This window comes from Psittacula echo (genome assembly GCF_963264785.1).
Source record: "Psittacula echo genome assembly, chromosome: 4".
Classification (NCBI taxonomy): domain Eukaryota; kingdom Metazoa; phylum Chordata; class Aves; order Psittaciformes; family Psittacidae; genus Psittacula; species Psittacula echo.
Window position 1 is genome coordinate 71624067 of NC_137738.1, and position 26795 is coordinate 71650861.

General features: G+C 38.7%; 1 protein-coding gene across 1 annotated transcript in view; it reads left to right on the top strand.

Moving 5' to 3' along the window:
* Positions 1 to 2916: 2916 nt before the first annotated feature.
* CEP162 (centrosomal protein 162) overlaps positions 2917 to 26795 on the top strand; it is a gene marked incomplete at its 3' end in the record, with an annotated part of 48791 nt that continues 24912 nt past the window's right edge. Inside the window, exons 1-9 of the mRNA XM_080615220.1 lie at positions 2917 to 3359; positions 4190 to 4293; positions 9286 to 9424; positions 20646 to 20798; positions 21069 to 21255; positions 22234 to 22283; positions 24507 to 24574; positions 25587 to 25617; positions 25987 to 26109. Coding sequence (XP_080471346.1) covers positions 4234 to 4293; positions 9286 to 9424; positions 20646 to 20798; positions 21069 to 21255; positions 22234 to 22283; positions 24507 to 24574; positions 25587 to 25617; positions 25987 to 26109 — 811 coding nt within the window. The 5' untranslated portion in view covers positions 2917 to 3359; positions 4190 to 4233. The remainder of the gene's footprint in view (positions 3360 to 4189; positions 4294 to 9285; positions 9425 to 20645; positions 20799 to 21068; positions 21256 to 22233; positions 22284 to 24506; positions 24575 to 25586; positions 25618 to 25986; positions 26110 to 26795) is intronic.

Below are 26795 nucleotides of genomic sequence, written 5' to 3' on the forward strand. Positions count from 1 at the left end.
CAAACAGAAAGGCTTCAATGTGCAACAGTTTTTCAGCAGTTTGCAGGACTGAGCCCTTGATGTGATTATTTGATTATATATGAAGTAACTCTCATGATCAATGAGTGATGTCACAGCTATCACTTTGAAGTTAATGGCAAAATTCGCACTGGCTTAAATCTGAGCAGGATCAAGGCATGCAGCATCAGACTGACATCCCTTAATTAATTTCCATATTTCTCTTTAAATGCGCACGCCTCACTCCATGCTTTTTCATGAGACCAGAGAAGAGAGCAAAGGCTGGAAACTGATGTTTTCACCAGCAACAGGCTGTCACGCGTAACAAATAGTTCTAGAATGTGAGTTTCTGTGGGCATCCTGTCCTTGATCAGCTCCCACGTTTCCCACAGACAGCAGCAGAAGTTGCACACAAAGATGAAATAAATGACCCATACCTTGCAAATGGAAATACAATACCCCATCTGCAGACAAAAGGCCTGATTGAAAGAAGTGCTTCAGCACCTTTAGTCATTTCTACAGACTTCGGTGGAAAATAGAGAGCCTGTATTTCTCTGCTTCTTTGAATTAAACTATAATTTATACTTGCATAAAAAAAAAAAATCTGGGATACATAAAGGCCATATTGGAAGCACGGTCTTTATTTCTCAAGCTAACAGGAAATGAGAGACAGTAATAAGATTTTAACTAGCCTCTCGCACCGAGTATCCAACACTCGCTGAAGAAAACTTCCTTTCAAAATCTTTTCAAGTCTGCTCAACAGAGAACCAAAATATGTGTGTGTGTGTGCGTGCGAACAATGTTCTTTTGTATTCTTAAGTGAGCTTGTTTTATTTTGCCATTTACTAAATGCTGGCATAAAAATTCCTAAAGCAACGTGACTCTCACAACAAACACAACTGACAGACCCTAGCTGGAGAGCACATGCAAGCACAGACTGCAATTGTTCTGTGGTTATTTGAGAGACAGTGGTCAGGGAAACAGGGGTCATTAATTTCTCTGTGTATTTTAAACATTTCCAGAGATGTGCTAAAATGCATTAAAAGTACAGCAGCTGACATCTAAGGCTGAAACATCAGAAAAAGCTTTAGAAGGGGATTTCTGTGTAAAAGCGAGAAGGAACGGTTTGGGGTTTGACCTCTGCAGTAGGGAAAGCAACGCACTTTTAACTTTTCACATATTGCTTTTCCAAAAGACAGCTGACCAACTCCTGGAGAAGCACATCCCTCAGAAACTTGAGGCAGTGATTTTGGCTGCAGGTGGCCACAGTGTTTGCCCCACAGGCTTCAGGAAAGAAACAAAGCTTGTCCTCTGTGTGGACCTGGCATTGCCACCAGACAGGGAAACACTTATCAGAGAATCATAGGTTGGTTTGGCTTGGAAGGGACCTTAAAGATCACCTGGTTCCAACCCCCTGTCATGAGCAGTGGCACCTCCCTCTAGACCAGGTTGCTCAAAGCCCCGTCCAACCTGCCCTTGAACGCTACCAGGGATGGGGCAGCTACAGCTTCTCTGGGCAACCTGTGCACCCTCACAGTAATGAATTTCTTCCTAATATCTAATCTAAATCTACCCTCTGTCAGTTCAAAGCCATTCCCCCTTGTCCTGTCACTATACGCCCTTGCAAAAAGCTCCTCTCCAGCTTTCTTGCAGGTCCCCTCAGGTACTGGAAGGCTGCAATACGGTCTCCCCCTATTTAGTTTTAATTCCGCCGCTCCGCCCGCAGTCTAACACAGAAACAACGCGAGCGGCAAGCTCAGAACCGACAGCGAGGGGAAGACCACGGCCGCCTCCAGCGTCTCTCTGCTCCCGCCTCCAGCAGCCCGGGGCAAACAGTCCCCATCCCTTCCCAGCGGAGGCAGGTGCGCGGGCAGGCAACGGCGGGCCGGGCGCTCCTGCGTTATCCTGGCGTGACCTCTCATGGTAGAAGCAGTGAGTGGCGGCGGCGCCGTCCGGCCGCTCTCCCCGGTGCAGGTCTCCGCTGGCGCCGCCCGCGGCCGCCCAGCAGGTGGCGCCGGTGCCGCACATCACCGCGCGGTGACTTCCGCCTCAGCCGCGCGGGCCGGGCCGGGCCGTCCCGAGGCGACCTTTGCCACGGTAGTAATGGCCGCCGGGCACCGTCCCCTGCTGTCACGTGTCGCGTCACGCGCCTCATGGCGGGAGGGACGAGAAGAGAAGGAAGCCGGCGGATTGGTCAGGATCACGTGTTATGTACACCCTCCGCCGTCGTGGTGTGGTGTGGTTTGGCGGGCGATACGGTGGCCGCGAAGGTTTCCTAGGCAACCGCGCCGTGCCGCCAGCGAAAGAGGCTGCCATGGCAGAGGGGGTTTCGGCGTGGCTCAGGTATGCTGCTGGCCCCCGGGGCATAGCAGCGCTCGTCTCTGAGGCGCTCCGTCCCCTGCCGCTCTGCGGCGCGTTCCCGCGGTCTGCGGAGCCGAGCTCTGCCCTTCGGCTCGGCCTGGCGGTGCTTCGTTAGTGGCTTCTCTTCTCCCTTCCCCTTCCTTCCCGGCCGCACGTCTCCGAGCTCCCGCCCTGCCGGGGCTGTCGCACTCACTCGGCACCACTCGCTGAGCCCAGAGGACGGGGCTGGGGTTGGGACGAGCCCGCCAGTGCCAGGGGTACTGCCCAACCTCCGCCGTACGCCTGCTCTGCGGGTGCTTTAAGGGAAGCCGGTGGAGGAGGAGGATCGGGTCATGGCTGGTCCGGACGCTGGGACGATTAAAAGATTATGTGAAATGTGTTAGGCTGTCTAAGCTTTCCTTCATCCCTGCGATTTAGTCATATCTTACAAAACCTTTGTGTTATAGCATATACCTCAGTAGGTGACTTTTTTGTTTTACCTACAGAGTCATTTGTGAGCCTCCAGTTCTCAAGGTATGGCTGTAGTGTGTGTTGGCTAATGGTGGTGTTTGTCGATAATCTTCTGTTACGGAGATTGGAGGACATATTTGTTCTTTGGAAAAACAAAGTTTCATATTGTTAGATTTTGTAAAAGATGTAATTGAAGGGCAGACAGAAGTACAGATAATGTGAGAAGAACGTTTTTCTTGTAAGGCTGAAATTAAATATTCTCCGTTTGCTGAAGTAGTTGTCACAGCTAGTAAAGCATCAAGTGTTCTATGTAAAAGTATAAAAGGATACTGAATTGTGTCGTGAAAGGTAACAATCTCACCATGTTTTCAGAGATACTGCCAAGTGGATGTAAGGGTATCTTACTCAATAAGTATATGTTATAAGGATAGCTTACTGAATTCATAGGCAGTCTTTTTTTTTTTTTTTACCTGCCAAAGGTAAAGTGGATGAATAAGGAGTGAAAGCAGGAAGCACTTGTCACAGCTCACCTGTCAAAATCAATTTACTAGGTGGGTAACAGTCCCGTATACTGAGAGGGCTCCATACTGAGAGAATTTTTGTTTAATGGTAAAAGCATTTCTGCAAGTGTTTAGCCCTTTTATGTTTACATAGCACTTCTCAGCCTGGAAGAGGCTAGGATAGTTTAATGTTATACATATGCAGTTTTGAAGGTAGCCATATATGTTGAGCAGCTTGGTATACAAAAACTGTGTAGAGTTTTGAGTGGGGTGTATGTTATACCTGAGAATGGGGAATGGGGGGGGGGGGGAGGGGGATGGGACACAAATGCCGCTGGCCTTCCGTATCAGGGCAAATCAAACCAAATGTCATTCTCTAATCTTTAAACACTTTAATGTATTTATTGTTTACTGAATTCTAGACACAGTAGGGACAATGAAACAATATTTAAAATGCCAGATGTCTCCAGTTTTGGAGAAAAAACATAAAAAGGAATTCGAAGGCCTTAAAATAGATGGGAAGTGTTTACTGCAGCGGATTCTTGTTCATTACCAAAACATTTAATTGTGGATAGCTAAGAGAGCTGTCTTTTGAAATGTAAAGATGTTGAAGAAAATCATATTTTATCCATCCCCCAAATTTTAATTGCTGAAGCTGTTATTTTGGAAATGAGTATTTTGATTATAAGGAATTTTAGGTGATGCAGGTATGTTTGCGTTGATTGTTTTGTTCAGTAAATAGTTTAGATTAGGGGTGGGAGGAATGAAATCTGTCATCACTCTTGAGATTTATTTTTTGCTTAAAGCTGTCCATGAAAACAGGAAAACACTGGTTGCCTCTAATTTCAGATGCTTATAATTAATTTTATTTTAAATCTTAGGTTTTAAACTCTGTTGTTTGGAAGGTAGCATCCAGGTGCAGATTATGGCTCATCGACTCTCTAAAGAAGAATTAGATGAGCAGTTTGAAGAGTTTCTGAAAGAGGTATGTTTTAGAGGAAGGTCACATCCCTTTTCTTTAAAATAGAGGGGGAAATTCAGTATGGAAGAATATGAAATGAAAGATGCAACTGTGGTTTATATCACATAATTTTATCACGTAATCATAGCTGTCAGGTTGGGGTCTTTGCAAGGTCTTAATTGCTACACTTAATTCATACTATGCTGTGGTATTTAAATTGAAGAGTTTTGTGATTAAATAAATATTTTTATTTATCATCACTGCTAGGTTGTATTTTCAGAAAGAGCCCTCGCTTCTTTATTTTTGTTTCAATTTAATTGTGTTATTTAGTAACAGATGCTTCAAATTAATGTAATTGAAAATGAGATTAAAAACTTTTCCTGTATGTAAGCACAAGCTATGTTTTAAGAATTTCCTTATTTTTCTGTGCAATATCTAATTTCACTGAATTCTATTTAAAAATTCTTACTAATCCTAACAAAATGAAGTATGTTGCAGTGATTAGAAAATTTTAATTTGATTCCTCTTATTCCTCATGGTGCTTGATGATTTTGAATACAGGCAAGTCAGTGGGTTATGACTTAAGCTAACAATTATCAGATTTGGTCAAATGCACTAACTAGGTATGGGTTTTTTTCACCACATATAGACCTTTAATTTCAGAATTTTTCTCTGTGGTCTATCAGATGCACAGTGTGGTAACCCTGAGATATAAATACCACATGCTTAAGGCCTTTGTTAAATTCTATTACTGTATGTAAGTGTAGCTAATGGTAGCAGAGAATATTCTTGGGGTCTCTATTATATGTAATGTATGCTTAAAGTGTTTTTAATGAGAGGATGTACTACAGTTCAATTACTTGTGAAAAATGTAGGTGCTGGATTCTATAAAAATTGCACTTTGTACTGTGTAGTAAAGATCTGTAGTAACGAGAGGCTTCTTTTTCAAGAAGATTTTAGCTTTCCCAGGTAGGTCTGTAACTCATGAAAATGTAACATCACTGAGCAATCTGAAATTGAGAGAATAGAAGACCGAAATGCCATCTGAAAATTAAGATTCACAAATAACGTAGAGGTGAATTTTGTCATTTAATTTGATGATGTAATTGAGATGACATTCTTCAATTCATTGAAATTATAGTTAGTAAAAATGGGAAATTAGGCTGTGCATTTCTGTCAAAAGGTTTTTACTATTGTTATAAAGGGATTTGCTCTGGGGAAGAGAAAGGAGGCTTATTCCTTGATTTATTTTGTGCATCTGTCAAACTCTGCATATGATTGCTTCCAGTATTTTGCTCCGCATTTGGGGTGTTCTTCATGCTCCTCAGCTACTGCCAACATAGAGAATGCTTGAGTTAGAAAAAATTAAAATAGCTGCACTGAATTATTCTAAGTGGTATTTGGCATGGTCCAGAGAATATAACTTTTAATAACTCATGTCTTAATTGTTTTTTATAATTTCAAACTAAAACTGTTTGGTTTAGTATAGTATACCAGTGACAGATGATGCTGCTGACATATATACTACTGATCCAGTCATTAAAAATATGCATTGTTTTATGTTTTGCAAACGAGATACGGACCCAAATAACAATGACATTATCTACTCTCTGTTACTTTATATGTCTGCATCTTCTGTTATGCCCCTCCCTTTGCTTTTGTTTTTTATAAAAAGAGTGCAGCCCTTTAGTGTTAAGATGAGAAACTGGTGTGCTCCACTGTTTGAAATTGATGTGTAGGTGATGTTTGTGTTGGGAGTATAACAGCAAGGGGGAATAGGAAAACTGTTTCTTAGTAGTTTGAGGAAGATTTAATATTGTTTAAGCAAATCTTTTAGAGAAGAAATGGAGCAAGGTGGTTTTTTGGTTGGTTTTTTTTTTTTCCCTTTTAAATAACTCATGGTGAAACTGGCTTTGGCTTTTTGTTGGGGTTTTTTTTGGGCGGGAAGGGGTTGTATGTACGTTTGTGATTAAAATGTATAAAGTTATAAGAGACTGCATATACAGTTGGATGATGCAGGTCTAATTTGGGAATTAAACTAAAGTCTTTTGGCATTTGCACTGAAGCTATCAGTGAAGAGGATTTTCTAGGCTTTTATAAATATACAGAAGGAAACACAAATGAGAGATAACAATTGCTTTATGTAGGATAGGTCTTCTAATGATTCCTTCTGCCTGGTCAGACTTATTCCCAACCCCTTGCCAGAACAGCCTATTGTCATCCATGATTCTCTCTTCCTCCTCAATTGTCTGTGTGCCTGTGGTTCTTCCACTCCCCACCACCAGTATCTTGCTTTAGCATGCTTTCTCTGTCATCACTTTTAATTTCCCTTAAGTGTCATCTGTCATTGGTATAGCTCCTAGGATTCAGAGTGTTGGCCATAAAGTTCCCTTGGGACAGCATGAGAAGCTCTTTCTAATACACAGTGCTTCAATTAATTGCTTTTTTGATGACACTTCAAACAAAGCAAAGTTACGAAAAAGCCATTGTCTGCTTCTAGTCTTCTAGGTTGGCTTATTCTGCCTGATACTCATGGGCTGTTGAGGAGGAAGACTTTCAGAAGGAAAGGCTATACCATCTTTATTAGGAAATCTGTAGAATAGTACCTGGAAGAGTAAAACTACACATTGAACCATGTTTGAAAAATATTTTTCATTTTCATTAGAAGATCAAATATATTAAAAAAATAATTGTGTACTAAAAATATCATTTGGAGTTATATTGAAAAAACTTCATGAAATAATTAAGACAACTGATCATGAAAGTTTGAGTGGTTTAGATCCAATCCTGTGTTACCTGTCTACTTTCTTAAGTTTCTTCATGTGTATAGGAGGTGGTAAGCTGATTATGTGCCATGTAATTGTCACAGTTCTTAAAACTGGCTCTCTTTTTTTTTTAATTTTTTTTTTTATTTTTAGTTAAGATTAAGCAACTGACACTTTTTTTCTTCTTTTTCTGCGTCTGTGTTCCTGAAAGGCTGACAGACTGTTTTATAGAGGGGAAGGAAGAAATCAGTGCCACTTACTGGCGCTGAAAAGCCATTACTGGTCCAAGTAAATCAATCAACTTTTTTATTTACTTTTTTCAAAGGAAGAAGAAAGTCTGTAAGTTTCACTGTTGAGACAGCTGATGTTGGAAAAAATGCAGCAGTATTTTTGTGTCCGAATTTCTTTCCCAGCTGCTGCAACTTTACTGTGTGCAGTTGACAAGATGGCTGGACCTAGAAAGTTTCCAGAAATTGGGAACAGCCTGTGGGAGTTACAGTTTCTTTAGTTACAAAACTCTAAGGAGTATGAGGATCATTGACGTCTTGCTTGCAGAGGAGAGGATACTGTTAGTCATAAAAGAAACAGCAAGTTATAATAGAGCTTGCATCAAGCACCTGTCAGTACTTCTAGCTAGCAGGAGGCACTCCAGCCTTCAGGGACGGTGACACTCATACTTGTGACTAATGTGTTATTTAGAGGATGTTTATTATGAATGTAAAGCTGTTTAGTTCTATGTCACTGAGCCAACGGAAAGAAATTGCAGCATAACCTGTTGTCTAGCACTTTTATAATTTATTAAAATTGTGGTTTATTAAAATGCAAGGTTCCGAGAACTGAAATTTTCTTACTGAGACAGTGTGATGGGCATTTAATTTTCTCAAGTGAAATCATAAGCTCTAAAGATGTTACTGGTCAGAGATATTCACAATAATTTTATTTTCTTATAATTTTTTTTTTTCTTACATGGTAGCTCTTGATAATTAGCATTTGATTTATGGATGTTCTTATTAGGCCCATATAAATTGAAACATTAGGCATATAGTAAAGGTAGGTTTTAATGGTAGTGCTTTTGATGTGATAGAAATCAGGCAGTGGACTGCAGAGGCTTGCTCTAATAAAACATTTTCATGTTTTACATATTAAGTACCAACAATCCTGTTGGCTTTAGTATTCTGTTTATACTATCAGATTTTCTTATTTGGGACTATTACAAAAGTTTTTGAACTTTTCACATGTGATGCATTTCATATGTGAATTCTTTGTTTCTTATGTTTTATGGCTTTTTGCTAACTCTGTTCATTGTGTTCTTTAAGACACTTGCAGACAATTGGGTTCAACAATTGTGGCTAAAGTTTCGATTAAAAGTCTGCCCCTTCCCTTAACCCCATGCTTACTGAGTTTAAGCACAAGGAAAAAAAAAAAAAAACAAACAAAAAGCAGCATGTAAGGTTGCAGTGCACTAGCTTAATGAATATATTTCTTTGTTCAGTGTCTGGATAGCTAATTGTGGCTCTGAGCTTGCTGTGAGGAAAAGAGCAGAGATTAGTTAAAAAAAAAAGCTGCATCACTTCAAAAAAAGTTCTGTTGTCCTAAGAAGAGTGTGGGGGTAATTTCCTTCCTGCTAACTCTTCAGTAACTTAAGTTCATAGAATGTTCATACTCATAGACTTTTGCTTTGTTGATTTAAGCCATCAGTTAAAATCAACGTGGATGACTAACACATATGAAAGTTTGTTACATAGTTGGGTAGGAATGGCTCTGGCATTTCTGTTAATTTCCATGAACACAAAGTATAAAATTAATTTTTTAAATATGATTTGCTGGGAGAATGTTACTTGTGAAGGCTGATTTTTAGAATATTAATAACATTGTTCATGTACAAAGCAAGGCCAATGCAAAACTGTTTCTACTCTACTTAATTATCTTTAGGGATATAGTCAGGATTTTGATTCTTACATGTTGTAATTAAATGAAAAAGAGTAGATTATGCTGTTCATTTGAGTGTATACTATAAGCAGTCAACTTTTAACATACCCAAATACTGTCAATGGGGTTATTATTATACGAAGTATTATGCCACATAAAAATAGTTTTCTTACTCAACTTTGTCATGCATATACAAAAAAGGCAGACAGTGGGGAGTAAAGAGAAGTATCTGAACTCAAAGTCCAGAACTGAGTGGTTGAAAGACCGTCAAACAATTTGAAAATGTGAAAGCTGTCTTTAATCTGGTATGCATTTGACTCAGTCTCTTTCAGATGATTCACTTGGAAATTCAAAGAAAAAATCCAGCATTCTTGAGACATTGGGACAGCCCAGGAAAAAAGAAACAAAGAAAAAGGATTCTGTGCTGTGGTGGCTATCTGAAGAAGATTCGAACAGTGATGGTAAATAATGTAGTTTTGCAATATTTTGGCCACAGGGGGTCAGGCTAGTTCTTTCTCATACTTCATGCAGGCCTGGCTTCAGATTAAGTTGGTGCCACTCAAGTGCTTCAGAACATTATACAGTGTCTTAAATGCGAGCTTGTAAAGTATGAATCTCAAATTGTTTGTTTTGTTGGTTTTTTTTAGAGATTGTATTCAAGCTGTAAGCAAGTTTTCTGCTGGCTTTTTCTGTAGCTTTCAAGTTACTAAAATTTGTAAAGTGTAAACATGGTATAAATAGTAAGATAATTAAAAAACATAACATGAATTCTGTGGAAGAGTTTGTAGGTGTGTTTTGTAACCAGGCTGTTCCTCGTATGGACTTTTATAGATTTCGGTTTTCAATAGAGGAGAGGAAAAAGACCAATTTGTATAAACTTATGCTATTTGCAACATTTATAATAAGCTGGGGAAGCAAAGAAAAAACTTTTCAATAGCAGCTGATCCAGAGATGTATGTCTGTCAGTATTCTCAACATTTCCATTGCCAAGAACCATGGCTTAAGGGGAAAAGGGCTGTGATGACATGATTGCCAGTTCAATATTGACTTCGTCACATAGTTCTGGAAGAAAATATGTTATTGTTTGCAAGCTTTGCACCTCTAATTTTCGATTTCTCCATTGTTTTCTTTCTGGGTAATAAAGCTTATGAGTAGTTAGTTTCCACAGGGTGATAGTCTCTTGTTCTTGTAGTAATTGGTGGCTTCTTATTTTCCTGATTTGTATAACTTACAACTGGAGCTTAACAGAAAGTTCCAGAAATCAGTTTTTCACATGACAGAGTTAAGATACTGCTGGTAGTCTCGGATATTAAACATAGCTATGCCCTGTCAGTGTTGTCATAATAGGAGTGAAATCTTAGCAGTTGTGCCATTGTCTGGACTGCTTATGTGTCCCTGGCCTTTTAAAATGTTGCTGGAAAACTGGGATATGAGGGAGTTTCTATCAGGTAGTTATGAGGTGTTACAATTTCCTTACAGCTTTTCCAAAAATGAAAGGACAGAGTGTTCATGCTGGGCAAAGTGTGAGAATTAAGCAGTTAGCATGACCTCATTTTTCTACATACTACCAAAGAAAATTTTCAGGTGACTTTAGAAGTTCATCATTCTTCCATGTTTTTTTCTGAGATGCCTGAGGCAACCCGTAAAGCACTTGGTTTAAGTAGCATGAGAAGCAACAAAAACACACTGGGATAGGTACTTAAAAGGCAGGGTGATAATGTTTTAGAGAACAGTGCTTGTATGGATTAGGTACAATGCAAAGCAGAATCAGAAGAAATAATAACGATCGTATGAAGTTGTTCCCATCAAACCAGTTCCACCACTTTTATTTTTTAAATTAAGGGTATCTTAAAGAACTGAAACATGCTTGATATGCAGTTTATTGACATATAAAATAGAGTCCTGGTAAACTTTTTAGGGGGTCTCTTAAAAAATGCTTCTCCTTTAACAGGAAAGGACTACCCAGTTTTGCCGGTGTTGAATTTATTTACTTGCAGAAGAAGCTGTTCATATACGTATTCTTGATGAGGAACTGGATGAGTTGAAAGTAATCTGTGAATCAAAGGTCTAACATATCTTGGCAGTTGTACATAATGAAACTAAGAATACAAGAATATGGGGCAAATATTCTAGATCTATGCACTGAATTCTTCTCTGAGCACCATTTTTGCCACCCAGATTATTAGTTTTATTTCATCTACACCTGTCAACATTCTGCGTAGAATTCTGTGCTTGAGGACAGATGCAGTAAGCCATATTCCACCTCGTACTTTAATATTACCAAGCAGAGAGGCCTTTAAGTTTTACTAGAGGGTTTTCCAGGCTCTGTCTTGATGAGAAGAAAATAGGTCTGTGGCATGAAGCAGGGTTCCTGGTTGTATCATCCTGTTAGGAAAGGACTATATTTGCCACACTGGACACTCGCTAATGGTAGCAGTTGTATTAACATAAACTGTGATAGATTAGGAAGTGCGTGGCACAGAAGCAGTCTGTAATATGATGAATGCCGTTCTGCTAACTAATGTCTAGTTGTAGGGCAAATAACTTAGAGTGAGAAGAGAGCCTTTTGCTGAGGCTGCCTTCACTATGAACTGGGTGTTCCTCTGCAGCTGTGATAGTAGGTAACTTTTACGTAGCTATAACTGAGAATGATGAATCCCACTGTTGTGGTTTAAGCCCCGGCTGTAAATTAGAACCACGCAGTCTACTTCCCCCCCACCCCCCAGAGGGATGGGGAGGAGAATCGAAAGAATGTAACTCCCACAGGTTGAGATAAAAACAGTCCAGTAACTAAGGTATAACACAAATCACTACTGCTGCCACCAATAATAATAATGATAAGAGAAATAACAAGGGAAGAGAATACGATACCGCCTGCCGGAAAAGAGAGCCCGACAGAGAAGAGGACGTGCCCTTCCGGGTAGCTCCCAGTTACATCCCCTGGCATGACGTGCTGTGGTATGGAATACTGTTTGGCTAGTTTGGGTCAGGTGTCCTGTCCCCGCTTCCTCCTGGCCCCTCCTCCTCCCTGGCAGAGCATGAGACTCACAAAGTCCTTGGTCAGTCTAAACATCGGTGTTATCAGCTTTGTTCCCAGGCCAAAAGTCAAAAACACAGCGCTGCAACAGCTACTAAGGAGGAGAAAAACTGACTGCTACTGCTGAACCCAGGACACCCACAAATAAAGGGGAATTTATACATGTGTACACACTGCAAACTATGCTACAATTTCAGGTCATGTGGATAAACTTGAAGTGGTTTAAAATGACAGGTCAGGTGGCTGGAAGGAATTCAGTGTGGATAGGCTTCTAGAACTGTTCTTTATTTCCTCTGTGTGTCTTTTTGTCTCGTGTGCTTTGAAGTACTTCATTAAATACAGTTTTGCCAGATCTAATATTCTTCAGCAGGTGTATGTTGTGTAGTATGTTGCTCAGATGTATTGATAATGGATGAAGGCACGGCAGCATTGTAATACAAGCTTCAGCATGGGATGACAGAGAAGATGATGCTTTAGAATTGTAGAATTTTGTAAGGTTATTAATTGTGCCCTAAATAGCAAAATCATTGTCGTGTGGGAAAAAATAATATTACTGTCATGATATGGAGAAGGCTGAGGTTCTTAATGACTTCTTTGCCTTGGTCTTCACTGGCAAAGGCTCTGACTGCACCACCCAAGTCTTGGAAGGCAGACACAGGGACTGTGAGAATGAAGACCCTAGGCCCACTGTAGGAGAGGACCTGGTTCGAGACCATCTTAAAAACCTAAACATACACAAGTCCATGGAACCTGATGAAATCCATCCGCGGGTCCTGAAGGAGCTGGCGAATGAAGTTGCTAAGCCACTGGCCATTATATTTGAAAAATCGTGGCAGTCAGGTGAAGTTCCCGACAACTGGAAGAAGGGAAATATAACCCCCATTTTCAAGAAGGGGAAAATGGATGACCCGGGGAACTGCAGAGCAGTCAGTCTCACCTCTGTGCCTGGCAAACTCTTGGAGCAGATTCTCCTGGAAGGCATCCTAAGGCACATGAAAAACAAGGAGGTGGTTGGTGACAGCCAGCATGGCTTCACTAAGGGGAAATCCTGCCTGACCAATTTGGTGGCCTTCTATGATGGGGCTACAAAACTGATGGACAGGGGCAGAGCAGTTGATGTCATCCAGCTGGACTTGTGCAAAACGTTTGACACTGTCCCACATGACATCCTTGTCTCTAAATTGGAGAGACATCAATTTGATGGGTGGACCACCCAGTGGATAAAGAACTGGCTGGATGGCCGCACGCAAAGAGTTGTGGTCAATGGCTCGATGTCTGGCTGGAGACCGGTAACGAGTGGTGTCCCTCAGGGATGGGTGTTGGGACCGGTCTTGTTCAATATCTTTGTCGGTGACATGGACAGTGGGATTGAGTGCGCCCTCAGCAAGTTTGCCGATGACACCAAGCTGTGTGGTTCGGTTGATATGCCGGAGGGAATGGATGCCATCCACAGGGACCTCGACACGCTTGTGAGGTGGGCTGATGCCAACCTTATGAAGTTTAACCATGCCAAGTGCAAGGTCCTACACCTGGGTCGGAGCAATCCCAGGCACAGCTACAGGCTGGGCAGAGAAGAGATTCAGAGCAGCCCTGCAGAGAAGGACTTGGGAGTGTTGGTCGATTTAAAAATGAATATGAGCCAGCTTCAGTGTGCACTCGCAGCCCAGAAAGCCAACCATATCCTGGGCTGCATCAAGAGGAGCGTGACCAGCAGGTCAAAGGAGGTGATCCTGCCCCCCTGCTCTGCTCTTGTGAGACCTCACTTGGAGTATTGTGTGCAGTTCTGGTGTCCTCAACATAAAAAGGACATGGAACTGTTGGAACAGGTCCAGAGGAGGGCCATGAGGATGATCAGGGGACTGGAGCACCTCCCGTATGAAGATAGGCTGAGAAAGGTGGGGCTGTTCAGCCTGGAGAAGAGAAGGCTGCATGGAGACCTCATAGCAGTCTTCCAGTATCTGAAGGGGGCCTACAAGGATGCTGGGGAGGGACTATTCATCAAGGACTGTAGTGACAGGACAAGGGGTAACGGGTTCAAACTTAAACGGGGGAAGTTTAGATTGGATATAAGGAAGAAATTCTTTACTGTGAGGGTGGTGAGGCACTGGAATGGGTTGCCCAGGGAGGTTGTGAATGCTCCATCCTTGGTGGTGTTCAAGGCCAGGTTGGATGAAGCCTTGAGTGGCATGGTTTAGTGTGAGGTGTCCCTGCTCATGGCAGGGGGGTTGGAACTAGATGATCTTAAGGTCGTTTCCAACCCTAACTGTTCTATGATTCTATGATTCTATAGCAAATATGGCGATAAGCTGAATTTCATTTCTGTAAGGTGTAATGTTGGCACGCTTTGACGTTTGTGGAGATCCTTGTATGTTCTTCTAGACTTGAACCTCCATATTGCTTGCAGATAGGACTTTATTGCTGTCATCTAATAGAATAATTACATTTAAAATGTTTTGTCGTCTTGGTTCAAACTTACATAATTGTATGAATCTTATCTCCACACACAGTGCAGCACTGCGTTGGAAATACTTGCTCCATATGTATGAGTTGCTGTGTTTGGGTGGCATTGTGTAGACATGCTGTTATATTAAGAAAGTCTGGCTACTCATCTTGAGTAAGGCAGCAAGCTGATAAGTTGTTTCCAGTTTGAGGTTTCATTTTGAGGTACTTTGGTATCTATATTGTGTTGTGTCTTCTTGAAAGACACAAAGAGAGATGAGTGGAAGACTAAATATATTCTCTACATTTACGTGTTGTCTAATTGTTTTTTTGAAAAAAAAAAAAAAAAACTTGCTAAAAAAGTGCCAGGAAATAGCTAGGGATTTGAACTAATAGCCTATTTTCACTTTTTGTAGATTAATTGTAAACAGTGTAGACTATTTCTGTTCATTCGGCTGAGAAATATGAAGTACATTTGAACATACCTCCACTTGTTATTCCAGGCATGTTTGAACTCTTTGTTCTTCAGCTTTAAACTGAAATGTGCAAATTATGATTCAAGATGCTGTCTTCCATATTTGACAGGTTAAAGACCTACCTGTAACTAATGTCCTTTCTCCTTCATTTTGTTGTTTAAATGATAAAAAGGAAATTGGATAATAAGAATCCCTGTCTTGTCTTGCTTGCCTGCCTGTTCTTGCTGTTTGTCTCATTTTTTAAAGATTTTCAAACAAGATTTGTTAAACTGAGAAAAGAGAAGAAACCAATGGAAAGTCATGCTGAAATAGTGGAAAACAGTGAGCAAAAGAGTCCCCATTCAGATTCCCAGTCTGGTATTTGATTAAATATGTTTTGCTATATTTATTCAGTATCAGCCTTATATAGTGCATCTAGTGCATTTCCTGTAGAAAATCCTTTGCAAATCATCCATTTGACCATAGTGGTGTTACTGAAAGCAAGCTGCCACTTACTTCATTTGTCATTTCCAGAAGAAACTAACAAATGTGTGAACCTTTGCTCAGTTGTCGTTACATTATACATCACTTCCTACAGTGATGTAGTAGGACAGACAGTAATGAATGTAAGCTGGGGGGGAGGGAAGGATAACTTTGAAAATCTAAACAAAAATCAGTATGTTTAGTAAAAAGATCTCTTACACTTTCTGTATTTCGTACTCAAGAAACATTCATATTCACTGTTCTACTTGTTTAATTTCAAAGATGGCAAATAAGTATTCTTCTTACTTATGTATTTATTTTTTTCCCCTCTGCTGACCAGAAGGCTGCTCTATGCATGCTGCCCCTGGAATGGAAACAGTACAGCTGGTGTAATAATGGCAAAGTTGTTTGATCTGCAGGGTTATTTTAGTCAATGTAACTTCAGATTCAACCTTTTATGTGTGGTCACTTTTTGTGCTATCTGAAGAGAAACTCCAAAGAATAATTAAGACTTCTAACGTTGATATTTAAATAGTTTTGTGTAGGTGACAATAGCAATTAACATGTATGTACTAGTTCAAACATGGTTTTGGTGTTAAATTGAAGCAGATCAATAATATTTTGGAGAGCTACGACAAAGAAATACTTGGCACTTGCCCTTTAGTTCATGTTGGTCATCACCTACACAGCCTATAGAATGTTCCCCTGTATTAGCTTTCTAGAGCATGTATGCTGTCTGTTTTCATAAGCCTCATTCGCATAGAATAGCTATACAGCATCTCAGTCTGGGAGATAAACACTAGCACTGAATCTGTTTCTTGAATTAGGCTTAATATTTGAAATATGAGCAATAGGAGGACTTTGGTGGTTATTTTAAATTACTGTTTTAAAAGGCATCAGGTGCTTGTATTATTTACAACAGGAGGCAAGCTATCAACACTTTTAGTTTCCCTGTAAGTCAGGGAGAATAAATCTAGAGAAAGATGCCTCACTAGTGCACTTGGACATCAGCTGAGGGAATAAAGGACCTATGCATTGTATCAGAATGGATTTCATACTGTTTCTGTCTTTGCACTGCACCTGTCATTTGCTCCCTGGCTTTTTTTAGTCATCTTGGATGTTTCTGAGTTGTGTTACCTTCTGGTCACGTGTCCCAGTAGTCCTGGTTCTAGATAGAAGTGTTTGGCCTCATGTCCTAGACTACTCTTGCTTTCCCTTGTGTCAAGGTAAATTCAAAAGACCTGTAGCTGAAAATTTTCTCTGACACTGGCAATTGAAAAGCCTCCTTCATCCTCACAATTTGAACAAGGAAAAGTCTAATACAGTGCTAGCTTAAAGCATATGAAGTGTGTAGTGTGACTCTCATCTATGTATCATGAGAGAGCACAGTTTTCAGCATTTCTAAAACTTAATTTTACTGATGTGAATGGAAGCTTGGTTGTATTTGCTGCTAAGCAAGTCCTCACAAGGGTTTGAGCCAACAACATGCAGTTCTTGTACCTGACAGTGATAAAGACAGTAGTAATGCACATTTATCTACCCAGGTTTTTCCACTTTGAGCTGATTTAGATGCTTTCTTTAAAAACTTGTAGTATAAAGCTTCCTTTATTATTTAAGTAGTTTTACTAGTTTTCTTGAGGTGATATATTGAGCTCCTAGAACAGTGTATTTGAATGCAAGGTATACATGGAGCAGGAAGGGATTTGTCTTTTTTCAAATTAAAAATTAAAACAAGAATGTTTTATTCTCAGAAGTTATAAGTATTAACTCATATTATTAGATATAGCTTGAAAATTATTAATAATTAAATCTACAAGAAGCTGAACTGACATAATTTTTTTTACAGAAGTGTTAATTTGAATTCTCACATCTTTTTTTTTTTTCTCTCTCTGTTTCCTATCCATTACATATAAAAACTTATAAATGTTTGTGTACACTTAAAAGTAGTTCACCCTAAACCTTCTTCCAGTGCATCTCGCAGCAAGGCTTTGTCTAAATTCAAAATTCTGGAAAAATTTCATAAGGAAAAGAAAGATTCGTACTTAAACGAAGAAGAAGGAAGCCTCACTTCTGACAGTCCAGACAATTTGGAGGGTAACAAATTTACTGTATTTTATGTGATACTGAAAAGGTAAAATGGCTCAATTCTGACAGTCCTGGTCAGATTAAGTAGGAAAGAAGTTACTTATTAAATAGATGTTTGTTACTGTCTGTAGGTTTTGAGTCCTTTGTATTTATGTTTTTAAACTTTCCTCTGCAAGTGTGGTGGTTAGAAATATTTTCCTACTTGAAACTCAGGTTCTTATTTTAATAAATTTAAAGTGACAAGACTTTTTAAAACAATGCTGTATATCATTAGCCTCACAAAATAGTGCATGTGAAGGTATGGGCCGTGACATCTTCGGAGTTGAAGACAACTGTTGCTTCAGGAAGCTTTTATGAAAATAACAAATACACCCCCAAATAAATCACTCTTGGAAGCCCCACAGAAACCAGTAGGACTGTTCAAACAACCAAAAAACACAGTGAACAGAGACTTTAAATTTATCCAAGTTGATTTTTTTTCCAGTTTTGATAGGTTTCTCAGAGTTCAGACTGTGTAGGATTAGTAAAAAGACATTTCTTGCCTTCGTTAGCAATGGTAGTATCCAATCCCCTGTAATTTAGGGAAGTGTCTGGGAACTGAGTGTAGCTGAGTGGCAAAATTCAGGCTGCAAAACTATTTGATTTTCAGATTATTATGGGAGGTGAAAAAGCTCTGGTCTGAAGTGGCAAAATTAAAATTCTGAAAGAATATTAAATAGCTTACATAAATCCCATGAAGCCTTCAAGGTCTGGGTAAGTCTGTTCAGAAAGTTCATTGAGTTTGAGATAATTTAAATAAAACAGCTTGGGTAAATGTTTTTCTCTAAAATTTTGTTCTGTTAAATGTTATAACTGTCTTTTTACTGAAGTATATGCCATCTTCTTTCTGGTAAATCTTGCAGGAGGATGGTGTCAGTTTATCTTTGATTCCGCTAACATATTCTCATTGAAAAAATAGGGTGCTGGAGGTCTGGTGAGATTATGGCTAATTTAAAATTCTGCAAAAATACTTGTGACCAGCTGCAAACAGACTCCAGTTTGCTGTCTTGATAACTGGAATAAAGTGCCATCTGGGTAAATTTGAATTACTGTCTTTAGTTACTGGAGAAATGGACTTCTCGTACTTTTTCACTTCTGCTTGGCACTTTGAGCTTTCCATTTTATACTTTTCAAGTGTAGCAGCAAAATGTATTTATTTAGGTGTGAACTTAGTGTACATGTAGAGCTTGACCTTTAGTTAGTGTCTCTGGCATTTATTTGTTGTATGCAAGGCAAGTCAGTCAGAGCTCTGTATCAAGGACAGAGCTGAAGTCAGATACAGGAATGTAGAAGTAATTTCCAAGGTGTAGAATCTTGTGCACTTAGCCTCCCAATAAAATGTGCAAGAGGACTTTGTCATTGAAATCAAGAAAAAAAAAAAAATACTTCCTAACAAGGGGGATTGTATAATCAGAATGAACATGCTAAAGGCTGCCCTGGAGGGGAGAAACAACGTGTGCAGACTCTTACTTTCCTCACTGTGCATACATCTTCAGTACTGAAGGAAGAGAATTCTCTGTTATCATGATAAAGGTAACTATGGCATTTCTTAAAAGTGACTTGGTTGTGCCTGTAGAGAGGACAAAAGTAACAGAAGTAAGAGCCTAGAGTTGAAGCACTCGGTCAGCGTGTGAACGTCTGGTTTAGTGTTCTTCAACTGAAGAGTTACTGATGTACCCATCTCCTGCAGTCTCCTGACAGCAGGAAATGAGCTGTTGTCAGCGTCTTCACCCCTCCTGGTATGTGTGACACAAGGACACAGATACAGTCTAAAAATCATTTGGCCAGACAGAACTAAAAGGAATTTTGCATTTATTTTACCAACTGGAGATTCATGTTGGATAAGACGACATGGTTTCTGTTCCCTTCTGTGACAGCTGTTAAATCATTTCATATGTCATTGGATAAAATGCATAAGCAGCTTTTCTTCTAGTCCTTTTCTAAGAGAACTTTTCAAGAATCTTAGTATAAATGTGTGTGTTTTAGGGGCAGGCAGAAGGGACTTGGTACTGCTTTTTAACTAGTAATGTGCAATATTTGGCTTTCAGTTTTCCAAAAGGAAGTAGATAAGGCAGCATTCTGTCTGAGAGCAGAATTCACACTTGAAGCTGGTAAGGTGGTTCTGAACCTTCACAACACTGAAATTACATTAAGGAGAGCAACTGCATGTTGTAGTTGCATAAATATACAGAATGGGTGTTTGTCAGTGACCTTTAAGTAACTTTGGTTACTATTTTTTCCTTAAAGCATTTAATTTGCAACAAATGAAATGTAGCTGCTAAGGTACGATTTTCAAAAATCTGTGGTGGTTTCTCTGGGACAGTAGATCAAACAAAATGAGCAGGCTTTAAAAAAGGAATATTAATTTCTCTGTAGGGCTTGTGTATGTAATTCCCTTCCATGAGTAACGTTACAGTAAGTCAATTTTGTACAGTTGCTATGTTTGTCCCATGATGACCTTTAAGGTTGTGTGCAAATACAAAGGATAGGAAGATAATGTATATAATAGCCTAATTAACTCTAATTAAACAAGATTTACATATCTCCTAGTAGAAATGGAAATTGGATGAATGTGATTTATGAGACTGTATCTTTGCAGTTGCAACATAAGATTAAAATTGGTGGTTCTGGAAGATAGAATCATAGGATCTTAGAATAGTTAGGGTTGGAAAGGGTAGCCTAGGGTCTTCATTCTCACAGCCCCTGGGTCTGCCTTCCAAGACATGGGTGGTGCAGTCAGAGCCTTTGCCGGTGAAGACCGAGGCAAGTCATTAAGAACCTCAGCCTTCTCCAAATCCAGGTTAGCCAGTTCTCCCGATATCTTCCGGAGGGGGCCTGCGTTGTCCCTAGTCTGTCTTTTATTCGCTGCGTACCTGTAGAATCCCTTCCTGTTATCCTTAACATTCCTAGCCAAGTTTAATTCCAACTGGGCCTTAGCTTTCCTAGCCTGGTCCCTAGCTTCCTGGACAACATCCCTGTATTCTTCCCAGGCCGCCTGTCCCTGCTTCCACTTTCTATAAGCCTCTTTTTTCCTTTGAATTTTCCTGAGCAGCTCCTTATCCATCCAAGATGACTGAAAGACTGAAGTGTAGTAAAAATAGCTTTTAGATGTTAATCAAGAATGCTGCAACTTTTTTTTTCTAGGAATGCTTGGAGCCAGTAGAAGCTTTGTAAAAATACAGAACACTTCACAGACTAAGGGAGAGAATTATGAGAATACACATGTGGAAAAGATGCAGCTTGAGAAAAGTAATGGGGTTGCTGTCTCCTTAAGCAGAGTCAGCCTGGAGGCAAATGGTGAGAACTGAGAGCACAACTATTTCATGAAGTTAGATAGATTTAAATAAGTTACTATTGCAGGCAGTTCACCTTAATTCACTTCAAATTCAGATTTGTCATTTCTGCCAGCTGCACCTCATGAACTGAAGGCTCCTAATACTAGTTTTTGATAATTTGATACTGTTAATATTTTATGAGTCTGTCTATAGTAGTTGTTAACTATTATGATTATTCTATGTGAACATAAAGCACAGATGCCATTATTTTATTCTTTCTTTTGAAATTTAGATTCAGTTTTAGCTTCTGAGCCTAATCAAAGTGTCATGGGAGCTGGATTGGACACCTTGGAAGAACAAGAAGAAAAAGAGATGTTCTTTGCCAAACTTGAACGAGAAGCTTCCTCTACTATTGATTATTCAAGATTAAATAAAGAGCTGGATTCCAATGATTCTGTCATACTAGCACCATTTTTACGGTAATTTAGAGGGAAGGAAAATTGTGCACTGTATTAGTGGGCACATGTGACGTATGGCCACTGAGATTTTGTGGGACAACATCCTGTATGATTTCAGTCAGGTTTTTGTTTGTTTGTTATGGTCTAGGGTTTTTGAGTTTTGTTTGTTTGTTTTAAGACAAGGACAGACATGAGCTTAGTAAATAAAAGAAAGGAGTAAGGTGGGAGCATGACTTGGTGATGAGTGGACATAGGTGCATTCTTGTGCATAACTCAATAGAAAAAAGTCGATGAACATTCTTAATTGTAAGGTATAACTAAATGAGGAGTTAACAACTGTTAATAACAAGGAAATAGACCAGCAAAGATCGTGTCCTCTTGGACATGATGTTATAAATTAATGTACAGGAAGGATACAAAATATTCATAGACTAGGGCAATCCATTTATAATGAGTTATGTGAAAATAATTTCAAACATAAGTGAGAGAAATAGATCAAGGGGCAATGCAGGCTGCTGTTGCTAAAAAATACTGAGTGCAGAGCCAACTTCCAATGTGAAAAGTGCTGAAGGGTTAGAAATCTGGAGAGTTTTAAGTAAGGACAAAACTTTAGCTTTACAGGAAAAGAGTGAAGAAAGGAAAGATTTATTTTAATTTTTTTTTTTTATAATGCAAAGTGAGAAGGTCAGAACAGGAAGCAGACCTAATGATAAAAATTTCTTTGAGAAGCTAATGTAGATGTTGGAGGGAAGGCAGAAAGGGAATGGTTCTAAAAGTTAGATTAAGAATTTTAACTATGGACAGTTGTAAAAAAACTTAAATATTTATTTTAATAATTGCAGATATTCATGCACCTTTCTTACCTCTGACTTGATATGATGGACAAATTTGAGTTTTTATTTTTATTGCTAATTGTAAAAAGTATCAAAGTTTGGAGTTTGAAAAAGGCTGTATTTATTTGCTGTCCAAGAAGAGTAAAATTTTCATTTTGTTTCTCAGAAATGAAAAAACTGAAAAAGAAGAGGAAGCAGCACATGAAGAGAAATCTGGTACTGCCATCTTTCTCAATCGTTCATTTGAAAATTCTTGCCTTTGGGGTTTTGTTTTGTTTGGGTTTCTTTTTGTGCTTTGTTTGGGGTTTTTTTCTTTTTTCCTTTTTTAATTGCTGCAGCTACACTTAGAGTTGTGAGGACGTGATTAAACAGAATGACAGAAATTAAAGCTGTGCATTACTGCTCCAGTTCAAATGCAAAGTCTTCAGAAAATGTCACAGCAGGGTGTCAGAGGATAACATAATCTTTCTGTTTGTAGAGGGATGTAATTTAAAGGTCTGGAAAGAGGAAATTGTACTACAGTCTTGCACTTTGTTCTATACCCTGTGTTCCCTTTGGAGCTAGTCAGAAAACTTGACTCTTCCTAGGTTTCATATGCACAAGAAAGTCCAGCATTCTTACTGAACTTTTTTGTTCTGAGGAATATGTAAACCAGTTGACTTCTGGTCCCATGTCACCCTGATGTGGGTAAACCTTTTATTTATCTGAAAACTAATGTAATTTTCATATTAATTATTTTCATTTATCTGTAGTTCTTGCATCAGCCTTTTAGGCTGCTTTTGCATTATGCCTGTGTGACTATTATTCACACAGAGGGCTTTAGAGGATTGCTTTTGGTTTTGTGATATTATTTTTAAAAAAACTTTTTCTTTCTTTTTCTTTTTTTTTTTTTTTTGAAGTGGATTTTTAATCTGTTGTGACCTGAAACACAAACAGAAAAGAAAAAAACAAACCCAATTGTCAATCAAAAAAATGAAGAAAAAATTATTCTGATGTTGAAATAAGTCTTAATGTTTGAGCTACTCTAGTGTCTTAACTGTCATCTGTATTTTTGAGCCATTTTATCATGCCTATATTTAATCTCTGTAATCTGCAGAATACTCTTACCTGTTTTTTCCCCACAAATTTCCATGCTTCACGCCTTCCATCTTGCTTATTTGTCTTTTGCTTGTCATCTCTATTTCACTCTTCATTGCTAGCATATGATAGTGTATTCCTGTAATTTAATCAGTAGAATATATCTTCAGATTTATATATTTAGTTGAAGTTTTGAGAGGTCCCATTGTCAAGCGTGAATTTCCCAGACATAAAGAGGCTGTATTTGTAAACTATAATCACAGGCAATCTTTTTTCTTTGAAAGCTTGATTACTTCATAGACTTGCAACAGATCATGATAGTTATAGCAGTAATGCTGCAACAGTTTTGTAACCTTTTTTCTAACAAAATAGTTGAAATTACCCAATTGTTGTGGTCAGTTTATGAAATCAACACTTCTGATTTTTAAGAAAACAAGTTTCTATGAAATACTCATCATGACCAATCTCTGCATTGTGTGTGTGGTTTTGTTTATTCGTTGTCAAACTGCTATTTCGTGAATGCAACAAGTGGATAATATGTGTGCAGGAATGATACAAGTGCTGTATATGTCTTCAGTCAGTAGGAAAAACTTATTTTCAGCTGATCAGACTTCTCCTGGTCCAAAACCAAAGAGAATGCTGAAATACAGTGCCTTTCCAGAGAGTAGTTTTTGTACATGAGATCAACTGTGTGTCAGTTGTATGGGGACAGAACACAGAAAGATCACATTGTAAACCAGTGCTTTGTAATGTTTCTAGTTTTAAGCATTACAGATGATGCAGACACTGAACAGGAGCTGAGTAGGGGGAGATACAGCAACAGGGAATAAAAACTTGTGGAAGGATATAGGTAAATGAAGAAAAGCATTTGGCTTGCTTGTAAAATTCATCCTCTGACACACTTGTGGTTTTAAACAATGCTTACTCTTGAGAGTGCTGTTGGGCCACTAGAGCAGGTCAGGGGAAGCAGAATTACAGATTCTGAGCCTAAAAACTGCTAGTGTTGTCAAGGTGGGTGTACAGAGTACCTTGTCTGCTAGGGAGGGAATTACATCATTTCACCCCTTAGTGAAAGTCATTGAATAAAAAGGGTCAATTCAGTTGTGCCTTGAGGAGACAGGTAAAGTATATCTGATCATAACACAAGCTTCATTTGAATACACAGACATTATGTGTCACTTTTACTGTAGTTTTACAGTACCATGTAAAACTACTAGTAGTATCAAGTCCAGTCTCAAAACCTTATGAGAAGAGTAATAGTGGCAGTAGCTCTTCCTAGATTGGGGGAAGGGAAATAGCTTTCCCTTACTGCTTTACCTTCCTTGAATATTCATTCTATTTGATGTTTATTGTACTCTTTAGGCAGCTACAGTGAAGATTTTGAAGAAGAAACAGATTCTGATCCTGCCTTTAAAACTAAAGGAAGTCACATGAATCAAAACATCATTTCAGGAGTTGATTTAAGTCCTCAAGAACAGGTATAACTGCCTGAATTGTAAAAGCCCTGCAATGTATATGACTGCAAATATACTAAACCTTTATATAATGTGTACTGTCTGAAAGAAAATAATACAGTGGTCCTGAGACTATGTTGTTCTAGTAAGGATATGCAGTGGTTGTGATAAGTCATTGAAAGGATTAAGTTTTTAACAGGTTTTCCTGCTTACTCCTCCTTTGAATTAAGAACTGTGGATGGGAGTGCACAAATTATGAGCTCAGGTTGTAGCCTTAGCCTCAGAATGAGTAGTGATTAATCTCTCTTTTGGAGCTGTTAAGATGGTGTCTACACCAGCAAATACTTAGAGAAGTAGTTTGGTAAAGAGAAGCAGAGTGGACGCAGGACCCAAAATCTACACTGTATGAGCTTTGGAGTCTTACTGTTGACTAGCTTAGTTCAGGTCTTTTGATGTGGAACACGTGTGGCTGGAGCACACCAGGTGCATTCCTGGAGCATGTGTTCTGATTTGTTTGTGGTTTTTTTGTGAAAAGAATCTGTAGAGCACTACGTGTTCACCTATAAGAGATAGATGAGGGCTTTTAATTCTTAAGTAAGTTTATTAGAATAGTATATTATTAGTATATTAGAATAGAATATTATTAGATAAATGTTTGAAAAGAACAACTGCTATGTTATTTCCTTTTCTCAAATTACAGTACAAGAGAACCAAGGCAGTACAGAAATATTAATCCATTTATGCAGAGTAGCATTTAGTTCCTGGTTACTTTTGAGAGGGTTTATAGAGTACAGGACATTGGAGATCTTTTGGCATCCTTAGAGGAGTTTTAGAGAAGTGCATATTCCTGGAGCATGAAGAACTGCTTGGTTCCAAGTTCTAAGAACTGTTCTTAGATTTTTGGAATGATGTTTAAAGTTTGTCCAGATTTTCTTTCCCCCTCTGAAACTTAAAAAGTAATATTTGTTTTTTCTTTATTTTTTGTTAGGAAGAAGTAAATGCTAGCATGCTGGCTAAAGGTAAAATATAAACTCTGATCAGTAGGAGAATATTAAATGTAACTTTTCTAAACTTGCTTACCTGATTTTTACTATTTTGGTATTTTTCACCTTAATTTTGTGTTCTACTTGGAAGACTGTTGGACTGAAATGGTTAAAAATTAATCTGCATATTAGCAGTTCAAAGTGATCATCAATGTAATTTTTAATTTAACTATGTATAGTCAGTACTCAGAGTTTGATGCTTACAATCAGAATCAGTTTATAGTTAATGGCATTATTTGCATGTTTAGGACATCAAATAAGCTTTGGTATACTTCTGATTGCAGTGAAGATAAAGTATAAATAAGAGAATTGTGTTTTCTTTAATGTTTATCTTCTTGGGTTTAGTTGTATTACTTGATTCACAAGATTCAACTACAGAACTTCAGAAGGCTGTTGAAGCATCAGATGTAGCTGTAGGTGAACATTATCTTCCTGAAGAAGTCGGTGGAATTGAAATGAATGAAGCAGGTAAGGGTTGCTTTAAAACAACAAACCCACACCCCCACCCCTTTTGTTTGTTTGTTTGTTTTTAATCAAAAAAGGAAAACCAAGCACACAACAAAACACAATCCTCAGAATCTTACTTTTGTACAATAGGTGGCTCTGATGGCTTTCTTTGTTCTTAGGCTATCAGTGAACATGAAGCCCTTGGCTTTCAGTAACAGATTTTGAAAGGAGGAGGAAGTATTTCAGGAGAAAGTCATGTTTCTGCTAAAGATACCTTTTTGCACTTGGTTATTATAAAGTTGCTTTTGACCTTGCAGTTTGAATTGAAATATCTCCTCTGGTTATTCATCATAGCTAAAATTCTTGTTTGACAGCATTGAAAACAATTGTAAAATACATTCTCTTACAAAACTTTTTCACAATAGTGTATGCCACTTGTCACCAGAGTAGTACTCTGAATGTGTCTGTTAAAATAGTTTATCACATATGCTGTTAGTTTTAGTACTGATAAAATATTGAGGCAGTTGAAGAGGGTGGAGAGGCATGTAAACTGAAGATGGGGCTATTTAGTATGTGCTAATTAACTTAGCACTGTTCATAGTAAAAATGAGATTTTAAAATATTTTTTCATAACTGAAGTTGCTATTATCACCACGTAATACACCAAGCTAGTAACTGAAGCACAGGCTCCAGTGGGATGTCTCCCA